The sequence below is a fragment of the Rhea americana genome, unplaced genomic scaffold, assembly GCF_003343005.1.
Source record: "Rhea americana isolate MKP2758 unplaced genomic scaffold, rheAme1 scaffold_109, whole genome shotgun sequence".
NCBI lineage: Eukaryota > Metazoa > Chordata > Aves > Rheiformes > Rheidae > Rhea > Rhea americana.
Window position 1 is genome coordinate 771,235 of NW_028185139.1, and position 14,969 is coordinate 786,203.

Consider the following 14,969-nt stretch of genomic DNA (forward strand, 5'->3'; position numbering starts at 1 on the left):
AATTTTCTTTTAAACATAAAAATCAACAGACGACTGAGTACTAGCTTGAAATTTTTATCAGGAGATCTCTTTATAATATGAATCTTGCAATACCCTGATGCCTTTAGTTGCTCCTGGASTGGATTGCTGCTCTGAAATATCACAATGACTTTATCTGTGAGATTGGATACTGGATGTAAATCTTTTAGGGCAAGCAACCTTCTTGCCTCCCTCTGAACAGTTACATTTTCATCATCATCATCTTCTTCTTCTTCCTCAGATGCCTAGGGCCTATCAAGAACAACCAAGTAAATCAAGAGTGAAGGACAGAAAAAAGGATGATGATGATGGTTAGCAACGCAGAGTATCGAACGATCACTGATAACACACCAAAATAAAGCATAGAAAAATAGCAGATAGCAGGGTCTTGCTGCATTGCCTTTCTGGCCTGTTGGCTAGCAGCAATTCACTTAAGTAAAGGATGTCCTCGTGGATGACTGGGAATCGATTTCAGCCCCCTCCTACCACAGRTGTATTAAGTTAAGCTTTCTGGGTCTCATTTTTTCAAATCTACCAAATTTGAACATTATTTTTCTCTTTATAGGTGTGTGGAGGCGAGAAGCATTGAATATTTCATAGAACATTTATACTGCTACTATTACTTAATTTATTTCAGAGTTATCTGTCTTCGTGTATGGCCTGCTCCAYACCGGGTCTGCATGCTTGCTCACTTCGGCAGACTGGGAATTGTGAAATTTGTGGCCTTCTCGGAATCTCACCTTTYTCTTTTTCTGCTATAAAAAGCTCTTTTTGGATACTATTACTTAGAATGTTCATTGCTAAYGTGACTCATGGAGGCATAAAATGGTTCCCTTCAAACTAGAGAACTGTAGTTGACACTATCCTAACACTGTAATTTGGAAATCCCCAAGCAGTTAGAAAATCCTTCATTCTTCAGCAGATTCAGTAGTTTTGTCTTTAGGATTCAGCATAAAATTTTCATAGATACACTGTGAACATCTAAGACCACYGGTGTAATCCACTATTGATGTGATTTCAGTGGGGTTACACAAACGGAAAACTTGGCTCAAGTTTTAAAGGCCATTCTGGCATACACCAGCCTCCAACTCACAGGCTTTGCTGACCCAGCCCTGTGGGGAAAACATAGCTCCTAACACAGCTCACAGCTGCTCCTGCAATAAAATAAAATCCGGTTGCTGCTTTTAACTGACTGCATTCCCCAACTGCCACGTAATATTTGTGGCACTATTTAAAAGAAAGAAAGAAAGAAAGAAAACATCAGGAAAAAAATAATGGGAACCTACTGCCCAATTATTTTAATGTAGGGTCTCTACCCTGAGAGACGCATTTCAGCCTGGAAAATAAGGATACAGTGGCTCGGGACAGCAATATCCCCCTTTAAAAGCAAACAAACAAGAGGCTTCCCCCGCATTGAGGCGGCAGCGCGCAAACTGCGGGCTCCTAAGGGTCGGAGCGCGGAGAGCGAGAGCAACGGCCGCGCCGGGCGCGCGCGACCAGCCGTTGGGCGCGCGACCAGCCGTTGGGCGCGCGGGGCGGCCGTTGTCGGGCGCGCGGCACGCATGCGCGGCGCCCGGGACTTGTTGCTCGGGCTGGCAAGTTGGGGGTTGGGGCGGTGTGTGGTGTCTGCCTGCCGCACAGCCCGTGTGGGGACGGGGCGTGACGGGAGAGCGCGGCGGTGCGGGTAAGGGGGCGGCAGGAGGGGCTCGGAGCCGCGCAGGCGGGAGAGGGGAGGGCGCTTCCCCTCCCGCTCGGCGGCTCCCTGTGGGGACGGGCAGGGGCTGCGTGAGCCGGGCCCGGCCCGGCCCGGCCGCCGGGARGGTGGGCGCTGCCGTGCCTCTGCCGCAGCGGGACTCGGGGCTCTCCTCGCYTGGGGGTCTGCTCAGCCCCCCGCTCCGGGGAGAGGCGGCACAGGCCGGGGGGGCTTGGCGCGGCCGCAAGAGGCGAGCTCGCGGCGAGGGGGCTGTGTCCCCGTATGAGTTGCGAGTGCTGGGGCTGCCGATGTGGTGCTTGAGGAAGCTGGCAGTGCCAGCCCCGCTCCCGCACCCCGCTGCTGCAGGCTCTCACACCAGAAGTAAGGGAGATGGCCTCTCTTTTCTGGTGCCATACTGGTGCTCGGGTCCCCTGGAAAGCTCGCAAAGTGCTGCCTGCAGTTTCCTTTTGGCTGCTGCGGCCCTGCTTCACCTGTGGGAGGTGTTGCCACATTCCTCATCTTTATAGCATAACTTCCTTATTTAAAAATAMTAGTTTTCAAAATTTGAAAATTGGTCTCCGATGAGATACGGTGTGTTATTTAATATTTCACATGTAGTCTTTGCAGCTGTCGTGGCACAGGTTTCCAAAGTACATTTAAAAAAATAAGCTTCATTTTCTCATGTCATCACTGAACCTCAGTCTTTAGGAAGCAGGAACAGACTTGTAGCAAAAATTATGGAGAAATGATTCCTCATTATGTTTTTTGCTATTTAATATAACATCTTGTAAATATTCACATTATTGTCTCTTTCAGCATCCCCAGTGTTATCCCAAAACTGAGTTCTTTCACCTGGTGTGCAGGCACCCARTAGACACACAGGGTCGAGATATTTGTTTATTTAATTTCTGTGCAGAGATGGGCGCTAGGTGGCAGACCCACAAAGCTAGCGCAGCTTCTTTGCTCGTTCTTTGTTTATATATACACTTTTCAGGAGTATTTTATACAAATTTTTCTATTGGTTACAATTTTATCACATCACATATTCTCTCTGTGCCTGCGCTTTAACATTCCTGTTAATTAGCATAAGAAGTGGAGAAGAAGGCAGTAACATCATTCTCATGTCATTATCCTCTCATTATTCAGTTAGGGGAGTGTAATTTAATATGTTAATAAGCCTTAATGAACTTACAGGTTACTCTGGGTTATTCTGCTGTCTTTGTCTTGTTGACTCCTTGCATTCTTCAAAGAGTTACGGTTTCGTCGAGGTTATTCGGCTGGCATTAGTTGTCCTCCRCATTACTGTTTTACAATATCCTCTCTCCCTTGTCCTTGAGTCTTGTTAGCTGTTTGCAGGATTTCCACAGCATTGTTCCTACAAGAGTACTGCTGTCACCAGAGACATGTGGTGGCCTCTTAGGGAGGCATGATATCCCAAAGATAGAGTCCYTGGACTTGTGATGAGGCCCTACAGTGTTTGTTCTCAAGGGACAAAGCTTTCTGGGATATGCTTTACCAATTTATCAGTCAGAAGCGTGTTCTCCGTGAAACACAGTTTTGTCTGAAGTGGTCAAGAACCAGCAAATTTAAGAGATCCCAGCAAATAGATTTATAAAGTGGAAAGCCTCAAAATAAGAGAGCAATTGCCTTTACAGCTTGTATTGCTAGCTAAATCTTGTGTGATCTTGTATATCACTGAATTATTTGAGAAGTTCAGCTGACTAACATGAGGTAGGTGGCTGATCTCTTGGAAAACTAGAAATATTTTTTGTTCTTTCATATTAATGTTATGCTGTAATTACTGTGCTGYGCTTTCAGTTAAAGTCCCCTATTAAAAAAAAAATCGTGCAATATTGCAAGGACAGAGGAAGAGGAGCAATTATATTTGTGTTAATTCTTTTCTGTGGATGTAGTAGCAAATGTGTTAGTAATGCCAAGAACTTGAAATTTATATTCAGAGTTCGCAAACTAGTATGTTTGCACAGGCTCAAGAATCAGGGGCAGTATATTCAAAATGCTGTTGTTTGTTGGAGTATTTAATGACCCATGTTATTTCTAGAATCAAAATCCAGATTGAAGTAAGTAGTTTAATGTAATAAATTGGAAGATGGGGAAGTTTTTATGTAGGTATTCTGTAGCCTTCCTCAGTTCCTCTTAGTGAAGGATGTGGTTGGTTAAATGTCTGGAATTTGTGCTTGGACATTATTAGTAACTGAGCCTGTCAGTTATTGCAGAATATTTCCCAAATGAGGGGAATGATTGTCAAATATGGCTTATCACAGGAGGTGGTTTCCTTCTTGAATCTTCCTGCGTTGTTTGCTACTTGCAGTGTTGTATATCTCATGTACACCACATGGCTGCTCCTGTAGCTCTCTGACTATTTTTTTTTCTTTCTTTTTTAAGGGGAAAAACAAAATGAGCCCTTTCTTTTTTCTGGATGTTGGACATTCTCGTCTAGTCTACTTCTGGAATAGAAGTTCAGCTTTCAACTCAACAAATGAGACATAYTGCTACAGCACTGCCCAGGGCAGCACAGTGCTCCAAGGAGTAACTTTCGGTGGAATCCCAACTGTCCTACTGCTTGATGTAACCTGTTTTTTTGTAAGCCCAATTTCTGTTTCTTATAGTGAAAATACTTCYGGCCTTCTCAAACATTAGATTGTCCAGAGTTCTCTGGTTATCAAGCAGGGATTCATATTTCCCAGAATCTTCAGGATATAAATATGCTAAGGCCATCCTGGGAGCATCAGACCACTTTTCAAGTATTAAGGGTTCAGATATACATGGAATGATGGTGTCGCTGTGTGTTGGACATATGGATGTGGAGAGACTGTAGTGTCTATATGCAAAGTAAGTGGTGAAGTAAGTAGTGGTTGCTTAGATCYCTTGTGTTTTGTCTCAATTGCAAGAATATTTCTTTTTTCCTTCCTGAGTTAAAGCACTGGACACTTTTTCAGGAAGGGAAAGCTATTGCTGAATTGCTTATCAAGAGGCAAAACATCCTGGTTGGTTTGCAAGAGGAAGTTAAAGATGGAAGAATCTGTTACTTCATGTGTTTCGAATTAGATTCCATGATGCTGTAGAGGAGTTTTTTCCTCCTTTTGTCAGGACTCTGCTGATCACTGCACTGAGTGTTGGTCCAGAGGCACCAAGAGGGACCTGACACTGTAATAAAATTTATGGTTATTTCCATGAATGGTCTGAGTGGTTTTAAGCCACCAGAAAAAAAGAGCTATTAAACCTGTGAATTGGCCTGGTAAATGAGGTTTCTGGTAGTAAAACAAGACCAAAGGAATCATGTAATTGCTGAGTTCTAGAAAGCCACTGTGGGGRAACTTAAAATTATCTGTGTGAGGTTGGAGCTGGTAGTTCAGTAGGAACTTAGAGGATGACTAAAATATTCCAAAAAAATAAGTAGTGGCATTCTTTGTTGTTGACTTGGGGTTTGTAGTATGCTACCTTAAATGCGTTTTGTTAGGATGCAGAGTCTTTACAGCTCTAAGAGAGTGACTGCAAAGTTTTTAATAGGATATAGTCTCTGTGTGTGTGGATGGATTATTTTTTTATTTTTTTTTAATTTTTTTTTTATTTTTTATTTTTTTAAGTCATGGTATAAATTTAAGACACTGAGTCCTTGCTCTTTGGCCCTTTCTGTTGAGTCCTCCTCTCTAACAGCTTTAGGTAGTGAGTTAGCTGCAATATACTCTCTCTTTTTCAAGTACTACTTACTCAATTTATTTGGCAACTCCTATGTTTCTTTATTCATGACATAATGTTTTTTGCAATCTCTTTAATAACTGTCAGTTGATGAGTTGCTGAATATTATTTCTAGCCTGATTTTGCAAGGAAGTAAGGTTTATATACATATATATATATATGTGTGTGTGTGTGTGTGTATATACACACACACATATATATACATACATACACACATATATATTGCATTGCCTGCCCACTTTGTCTGCCATTTCYTTCTACTAGCCATAGAATACAATTTCAAAGTTGTCAGAGTCTATAGAATTTAGTATCTTTGAAATACCCAAGTTGCATGAAATGTGATGGTCAGATAAAGTAAAAGATCAGAACTAATGTTCCTTGTTTGGGGAAGGCTAAAAATACTTTGTTCGTTATAAAAGACAGAAATGAGCTGGATAATCTTGATGTGTATTCTGGCTGACYGGGCATTTTTTGCATAGCTCCAAATAAGTTACATCACAAGCAGCACTTTACAGTCAAACAGGTGTAGGGAGGGGCTAGGAGRAAAGGATGTTGTTACAGATGCATGGGAAACAGGCCTTGTTAGTTCTGTTTAGGGAAAAAAGGAAAAAAAAAAGTACATCTGTGAAATACATAGATTTTTTTTCATATTTTCTCAGTCTCTTTCAAAAAGTGGAAATACAAGGGAGAGATCAAAAGTTGTTTTCTGTTTTTGAGTTATAATAATACATTACTTATGGCATGAAGGATAACAGTAATTCTCGAGATGGAGGTTGAGCTCCCTACAACCAGTTACACCACTAGGAAAAAAAAGTACGTTGCAAGTCTTTCATCATAGTTCTGGGTATTAAGTAATGAATAATAATAAAGGTGTATTTATGAAAGTTCCTCTCAACTACAGTTTGCTACTCTTCCTGTGTATCACAGACCTTCATATGCCTTCAGTTAAGAAATATTTTTAAGTATATCCCTCCTTCTTTTTAAATCGGAATGGGAAAACTGATGCTCTGGTCTGTTGGTACTGTACAGATTTGTTTATGTCAAGGTGGTCATTGKGTTAGTTAGCAGGTGAAGTTGGTTTCAGCGTGAAAGCAACATCTTTTTGACAGTTACTGTACATCTAACAATATTCATTCTGTAGTAAAAAATAAATAGTCAAAAGAACTTTATTTCTATTTTCTAGATTTTAATATTGGTGTTTTCCATTATAAGAAAGAGATTCTGGGACTACGGTCGTGTTGCTCTCGTGTCAGAAACTGAAAGGTAAGAAGATAAGCAATCAAGCTGATTTGTTGAAACCAGTTGGGAAAAAGTGCAGTAAAAAGGACTTCAATTAAGTGAATTTTGTATGAATTAGATATGTTTGTAATCACATGCATATATTTGTTCAAAATGCCCTCCTGCTATTTTGTGTGAAATAGATTTCCTGCTCCCAGACTTCCTCTTCGGAGTATTGGTAATAAAGCTGTGTATTGTGTTTAAGCTGTGTATTTACAGTTTTCATTATGAACTTAACTCCCATCCCAAATCACATTCAGCCCTAGAGCACTAGTCTTGAACTCAGGTAAGCACAACAGTTAATACTCTTCTGTCACAGAAGCACACTGTAAACATGAATGTGTAGGCAAGTGAAATGTTAACAAATAAACAGCAATTACCTTTTTTCCTGCTTCCACTTCCTTTATCCACAACCATGGAATTAAGAGATTGAATTGTACAGAGAAGACTCAAGTAATGGTTGTAAGATGAAGAAGAAGAGGTATTGTCTTGTAATGAGGAGTATCTGACCAGGAATCTATGTTATAGAACTTATCCTGTCTAGACTTCCACACCTATGTTGTATCCTCTAATGTTACTGCTTTAATATCCCAATAAACATTCAGTTTTATTTCTAGTTGTTATATGCTCTTGTACTTCAGGAGCTCATGACTCCCTTTTTGACACAAGATATAGCACAAGTTTTTATAATTAAGCATATGCTACAACATGAAAACTACAGCCTTCAGAAGTGAAAATGTGTTTTATAGTACTTCCTCTAGGTACTTCAGTATTATTACAGCTGAAATACWGTGTGAAATTCCAGCAGCTGTTACTAAAGGAACTTAAAATCATCATCATCTGTATTTTAGTGAATCAAGGTATAGCCGGTTATCAACATCTTCATCAGTACCTGAAGAGCTTGAATATGACAGTGTAAGTATTAAAGAGTTTTGGTATATTTCTTATGTGAAGTTTTTCTTATTATTTTTATTTTTATGTAAAGTGTGTTGTAAAAGTTGCTATAATTTGCAATTCCACCTAGCCCAACAAACCAGTCATTGCATATAGATGGTCTTTCAGCTTAAAAATCAGTAGTGCAATTGTGTACTGTGTTCCATCAAAATCATCATTTTATGTAATCTCTCCTGGTTTCCTGACAAGCAAGTGCTTGTSATGAATCAGTACCTTGTCTCACTGTTGTCTTTAAGTAACTCTTYTCAATTAGAAGAAAGATTATACAATAATGTTTGGGGGGAGGTAGAAGGGGAAGAATGGTAAGTAATTTGTACTTAACTTTTTGAGCTAAGAGTTGTTTACATTATGTTCACATTGCACATAATACTTAGTTGATGTTTATAGTACATTTTCCTCATAAAGAGGAAACTTGACACAAGTGTGAGGCAAGTAATAATGACAAGTAATCTTGATATTAAGACTGGTTAGGACATAGTGGTTTTGTGTTAGTTTTTGGGCAAACTTTTAATTGGATCCATCCATGGTCTTTTTGAAGTCTTTGAATTCATGCTGTCTCTGTCATTTTGTGTTGTAACTTCAGAGTGAAACYGTGAGAGTTGTCCAAGGGTGGCAGCCTACGTTTTAGTGTTTCGTATACGCATGAATTTAACATCTAGCCTTGTAACTAAATGGTTGTTTGAGCATCAAAAGCATACTGGTGTTTGATCAGGATTGCTCTGGTATTTGTGCAGTCTTTTTTTTTTGTTTTGTTTTGTTTTTTCCTTTTTCTTTTTTTTTTAAGCCCTAAAGCAACTTTGTCATTAAAACTGTGGGATAAAAATGCATCTCTTCAGTTAGATATTATTCACTTACAAGGCCTTTCATGAAAGTTTTTTTTTTGAACCCTACTGTAACATTCAGCAGAAAACAGTCTGCTCTACAGTTTCATAGAATGATTAGTAAACCTAGATAAAAAGCCTTTCTGTTAACTTCACAACAGTGTTGTTTTTGATTGTGTTTTAACTGRCTGGTTTGTATTAGACTCTTATGTAGCATATCCTTGAAACTGGAAAGTCTTTGGAAATGGTTCTGTGAAGAAAAAGAAAAATCACATTTTCTGCTCTAAAACTCTCCACTAAGATCAGTTTTCCACAAAAAACTTGGTCTTGACTTCTGTTCACTGGAGATGGGATTTGGATGCATTTGTAGACATTTAAGAAGCCCAAATAATAAACTTGCAAGTAGTCAAAGAAATCTTAAATGCTATCTAAAGATACACTTATAAAATACCCTGTCAAATCAAAGGTATTTAGCGTGTTAAGTATTTTTCTGTAAGTTTCTAAATGGTGATTTCAAAGCAACAAACTGGAAACTTGTTAGCTAAGAAAGTGATTAATAGAAACACTTCTCTAAATTGTATAATTTAGAAACTGATATTTCTTGTACTTTAACTCCTAAYACTTGCTTCTTTGTTTATAGGGATTTTGTTCCTGGATGACAGCTGCTTTTCGGATGCAGTAAGTATATGAAACAGAAGTAGTAACCTGTTGTTTGCACTTTCCATTTTTAATTAYTTTTTTATTATTTTTAAAAAGACTTTGCACTCGAAGATGTTAATTTTTTTCCAGAGTAGATAGAATTAAATACAAACAGTTAAAACTGAAGGCACCCCTATTATGATGACTGATAGTGGGGTGGCCAAAGATATATATATATAAAAAAAAGAAAAAGTAAGCATGTAATATAATACTTATTCAGGATACTATCACCTTTCTGTCAGCAACCCAGGAATTTACTGACCTAGGAACAATGTGTGGATGAGAATGAATCTGTGGCATTTATGTGGCATTTATGTTCTGAGCTAATAACTAGGCTCTAGGCTTATATCCTTCAGAGAGTACTGTGTGGGTTGAAGCCAGTAGCATGCCAGGCATGAACYAGGGTTTCTCTGCAAGGATTTCTATGGAGAACTAGTGGTTTAGTTAGGGATGGAATTTGCTAACTAGGAAAAATCCATCTTCATCTTTTTGCAGAAAATGAGCATTAGACGTGTGATGTTGATTCTTTAAAAATCAYGATTTACTAAGTCGAGAGAGATAAAAATCAACTTCTAGTTGTGTACATTGAAACAGAAAAGATGGGAGGGGAGGATTGAGCTTGTTTTTCTCCATTTCTGCTATATTCAGTTCCTTCCTTTTCCAGAGATTCATATTTTGCTGATCTGTCCTGCTGCTGATGATAATTCTTTCCAAAATCTATTATCTTCTGTTAAATGGGAGTCATAAGAGTAAGGTGATTGTGTTAYCATTTTCATCATGGGGAACCTTTATGAAGATGGGTGAATACTGTCACAGTCTAATCTTAAAGTTTGAGAGCCAGATTTAACAGCTTGTAACTGTCGTAAAACAGGAGGTCATGGCAGATGACTGGCTTCTAGCCTTATAGAAAGAAATTATATTTATGTTTGTTTTTCAGATCACTTATTTCTATCTTGTTTCTATCCCTCATGTTAGTTTTTGTTTGTTAATATCACACAAGAACGTATGTTTGTAGAAGTGAAAAATAGTCAAATTATTTACAAAAGAACATGACAATGTTGAATATTGATAGAGATTGATGGAGAAGTCACTGGATAGACTGAGAAATTAATGTTAAAAAAAATGAAGCTGCGTAGACTGACTGTGTGCTTTTCTATGATGCAGTGATGATGAGATTCATGACAGATGTGGTGAAGATGCCATACATTACCTTGCCTTCCAGCGTCACATCATTTGTTTGTTGATTGCTGTTAGCATTTTGTCTGTGTGTGTCATACTGCCTGTCAACCTGTCAGGTGATCTACTTGGTAAGAATATTTTACACTCTTAGAAGAATCGTCTATTCTATATCATTGCAAAAGTTTTGAGGATCTCTTTTGCTGTAACAAACTTTGCAAGATACTTTTTTTTTTTTAGTCCAATGTATGTAATTTTGTGTGACCATTTGTTTGACGGTAGCAGGAGGGATCGTTCAAGTGTCTGGCAAAAGCTCCTATCAGAAACAAGATGGCAGACTACATATTTGTAGTCATAAAAAATCAGACCTGGAAGGCTCAAAGCAGTATTAACTTGACTTATGCYCTTTTGGCAGGTGTTTGTCTAAACATTCTCTTAAGGTTGTTGTTAATTTGCTTAGGTCACGGGGGGAAAAGTTTGTCTTCACAGTTAAGAAATTTTTCCCTGATGTCCAATTTGAATCTCTTTTGCTGTAACTTACACCCATTACTTTTTGACTTGTCATACTGGAGAACATATTGTTCTCTCCTTTGCGATCACAGAATCACAGAATAGTTGAGGTTGGAAGGGACCTCTAGAGATCATCTAGTCCGACACCCCTGCTCAGGCAGGGTCACCTAGAGCATCATTGCCCCAGGATTGTATCCARACAGCTTTTGAATACCCTCAAGGGTACAGACTCCACAGTCTTTCTGGACAACCCAGTTCCAGTTCTCTCTCACCCTCACAGTAAAGTTTTTCCTCATGTTCAGGTGAAACTGCCTGTGTTTCTGTTTGTGCCCATTGCCTCTTCTCTGATTGCTGGGCACCATTGAGAACAGCCTAGCCCCGGTCCCTTTACACCTTCTCTTCAGATACTTACCCACATTGATAAGATCCCTTCTCAATCTCTTCTCCAGGCWGAACAGTCCCAGCTCTCTCAGCCTTTCCACRTATGAGAGAGGCTCATATCCCACTACAGAGCAACTTCCATCTCTGACTTCTCCTATGGTATCTTTTGTATCTGTTTTCTTAAAGAAGGCAGATTATTAATATAATCAGAACATTATTTCTGTTTCTTTTTTTTTTTTTTTTGTCCTTTCAAAGGATCCTTTTGTCATTTCACCTAACTTGCTTTCCATCTCCGTGTTCTCAGCCAGCATTGTTCGTTTTACAGACTCAAATCTAACACAGCCTGTGCCCTAGTTGCTGTCTTCAGCAACCTTCTTCATAAAGTGAAGAAAGAAATGCCAATGCCTTTGCAGAACTTACTGAGCATAGTTTGCCTTTCTGGTGTAGTTACTACATGYGTGTTTATCAAACATGATTTTGTAATAGGCATCGATTTGTGTCTGCAGTATGTCACTTGGACATGTTATTCGGCCTCTGGATTCCAGTAGATATTCTCTTGCTGATTCAAATGGCATGATATGCCTGTTCTTCTGAAGCAGGAGGATTTAACTTCTGTTTTCCTGAATTAAATTTTGTGGTGCTAGGAGATAGAGCTGAAAAAAAGTAGAAAGCTTTGATGTCTTTCCTTGYGCAATCTCCCCTGCCCCATGTCATATCTTGCTTTTGGACATATGTGGTTCTTTCTATTGTACTGGCCCAGCTTGTAATGTGATTTAACAGCCTATGCTGGAAGTTGGTTTAGCTTTCCAAATACTCTATAGCTCTTTCACCTGCACAAAATAAATTTTCACTCACTTCCCTCCCCCCTCCTTTTTTTAAAAAAGACTTGTCAATTTAAAGACAGCACTGTGTAAACTTTCTCACTCTTGACCTTAGTAAGGTTACCAATACTGTTTTCAGAATATTGAAATTCAAGTAGTTTAAGTAAATAGCTGAGATAAGAAACCAGTGAAGATGGACTAAAAATGTAAAGGAAATGGATCCTGGTTCCTAAACAGCATTGTTAATGGATGTGAAAGAAGAGTGGAAGGAGGAAGGTAATATGCTGCAGAGATCTAATATTCAAGCGTTTAAAAATCAGTTATTTCTCTTGATAGGTATAATCTTGGGTGGAGGGAGAGGATTCCAACTTTAAAATGCAATACAGTATAGACCAGCATTACTTTTGATTCTGAATCTTTTTAAAGATGAACATGATCAGYTTTAATGAGAAATATGTCAACCTTTTTAAAAAATAAATAAAAWCTGACTTTATCATGGATTGCATATGAATTTTGCACCAGTTAATTATGCTGCTATTTTTTGTTGTTCTCAGATAAAGATCCCTATAGTTTTGGAAGAACAACTATAGTAAATTTACAAACTGGGTAAGTAAATCTTTAAGAGTATTTTTTATGCTTTTATCTGCTTCTTACCATAGTGTCTAAGCRTATGAATTGATGCTTGCAGAATGCCTCATGGAGTAGGAATTACTTATYCACACTTCATCAAATGAAACTGGGATATGTTCTGCTTCAGGCTATACAATTGCAGTATTGATAAGAAATCTAGAAATTTGGCTTCTGCTCTCTCTGCTCTTACTTTTTTACGTCACATTTCTCTTCACTAATAACTGCTCATGTAGCAATGTTATTTTCAGAATTTTCCATGTTAAAATAAACCATACTTCAGAAAGCAAAATAAAGCTTGCAGTTTTACTAGAATATGTAGCTCAGATGACTTAAATTCTCTTGCATCAGATTTATGTGTGTACCTGTCTCTCCTGTCTGAGACTTAAAGTCTCAGTCATAGTTGAATTACAAAATTGTACAATTAATCTGTTGTATTACTTAATCTTGAAAAAACAAAAAGCACACATACCTGCTCTTAAGCCTAGTTAGCGTTTTTGCCGATGCACTTTCTTTAACCTTACAATGATTCCTTTGTACTTGGAGGTTGGTGAGAGATTGCTTTATTTTAGGTTAATTGTAATTATTAGTGCTCTTTAAAAAACTGTAAAACTGTTCACAGAACAGAATTCTTGTGAGCTTTGTGAAAGGAGCTACTGGAGAAGCAGACTTTACTCCCTGTATTCAGGCTGTGTTCAAATTGGGTAAAGACTGTGTTCAGGAAGAGTTTAGTTATGTGCTCATCACAGAAAGTAGTAAGACCAATAAAAAAATGTTTGGTAAAGAGCGTGGAGTGTGCTATTGGTCATATGAATAAGGAAATGCAAGACAAATGTTGCCTAGAAGTTGTCYGTGTCATAGAATAGCTGTGATCTTTGAAGATCTGTTACTTGTTTATGACAAAATTTTACGGGTAACCCTAATGATTGTCCAAAGCATCTTTGTGGACATAACCATYTACTACTTACTATTTTTTTTGTCCATTTGTGTTCAAACTGGTGTTCTTATCTGCTTAATGTTTTGAGACCTACTTGGATCAATTAGGTAACTAATTCTTCCTATTTCCCATATTCRTGTTTTATCCTACAGTAACAATCTTCTTTGGCTGCACACAGCTTTTGCTGTTGTTTACCTAATTCTGACTGTTGTCTTCATGAGACATCACATGAAGTACGTCACATACAAGGAGGAAGATATAGTAAGTTTTTGTATTTGGTTTTTWAAAAAAAATAGCATGTGGAGAGATGTAGGGTGGAATTTGTGAAATGTTGCTGTCCTATTACCAATATAGAGGATAAATGTGGTACTATCTTAAATTGGTGCAGTTTTCATTAAAATCAGAATTTCCTCTCTGCCTTTCTCCCTACCCTCATCACAGCTGCWTGTGCTGTGTTACTGCTTTCCTCATATTCTTGTTTTTTCATTAATGRTACGGTTTCTCAGAATCGGAATGTTTTTTTTCTTACAGGTTAAATGCACATTATTTGTAACTGGTCTTCCCAAAAATGCAAAAGAAGAGACCATACAAGGCCATTTCACGTAAGTTCCGTGTTTGAATAGTATCTTTAGGAACAGGAGATTTAAAACTGCCCAAAGCGGTAGTGTCTGGCTTTTGGATTGTTTAAAATCCATATTGTRGTGTTGGACCTACAGAATAGAGACCAGAATTGAAATATGATATTTTCATAAAGCTAGTTAGCTGATATTAAAGTTAGAATCTTAGGAAGTCGCTGTATATGCACACTTTTCATTCCTGGCACCCTATTGCCTTTATTTGTGAATAATGCTGCAAATCTCATTAAATTAATTTTCAGTAAGGGTTTCTGTGGAAGTTTCTCCACTTCCATGATACTTCATTCAGAAATGAAATATTTGACTAAGATGCGGGTCAGGCCTCAGTRATGCTCCTGTGAAACATCTTCTCTGTAACTTATGTTCTCATTGTACTCGTTTATTGCTTGCTTTTCAGGGCTGCTTACCCAACTTGCAATGTGCTAGAGGTCCAGCTATGTTATGATGTAGCCAGGCTTCTTTATCTGTCCAAAAAAAGGTACTTTTGTTTATAATCTAAATCTAAACTACATTCTTTGTAGGTAGGATACTCTGTATGTTACATAAGATAAGCTTCGACTTAATTATTTTTAGCAGGTGGTWCGAAGCAGAAAACCTAGTGCCTGAATTTGTAACTCTGAGACTCAGTTTCATTGGCCAGAGATACTAATCACAGGAAGGAAAAAACTTGTGTTCTGGGCTACACTAGAATAATTTTCTTTT

General features: G+C 38.3%; 1 protein-coding gene across 5 annotated transcripts in view; it reads left to right on the top strand.

The window, feature by feature from the left end:
- Nucleotides 1–1,614: 1,614 nt before the first annotated feature.
- The window catches only part of TMEM63A (transmembrane protein 63A), a 36,314-nt gene continuing 22,959 nt past the window's right edge, over nt 1,615–14,969 (top strand). For all 5 annotated transcript variants that reach the window (XM_085311566.1, XM_085311575.1, XM_085311585.1 and 2 more), the window contains exons 1-10: nt 1,615–1,702; nt 4,115–4,312; nt 6,612–6,691; nt 7,558–7,621; nt 9,122–9,159; nt 10,345–10,487; nt 12,623–12,674; nt 13,785–13,893; nt 14,164–14,234; nt 14,665–14,745. In XM_085311566.1, the coding sequence (XP_085167692.1) occupies nt 4,127–4,312; nt 6,612–6,691; nt 7,558–7,621; nt 9,122–9,159; nt 10,345–10,487; nt 12,623–12,674; nt 13,785–13,893; nt 14,164–14,234; nt 14,665–14,745 (824 nt within the window). In that variant the 5' untranslated portion in view covers nt 1,615–1,702; nt 4,115–4,126. The remainder of the gene's footprint in view (nt 1,703–4,114; nt 4,313–6,611; nt 6,692–7,557; nt 7,622–9,121; nt 9,160–10,344; nt 10,488–12,622; nt 12,675–13,784; nt 13,894–14,163; nt 14,235–14,664; nt 14,746–14,969) is intronic.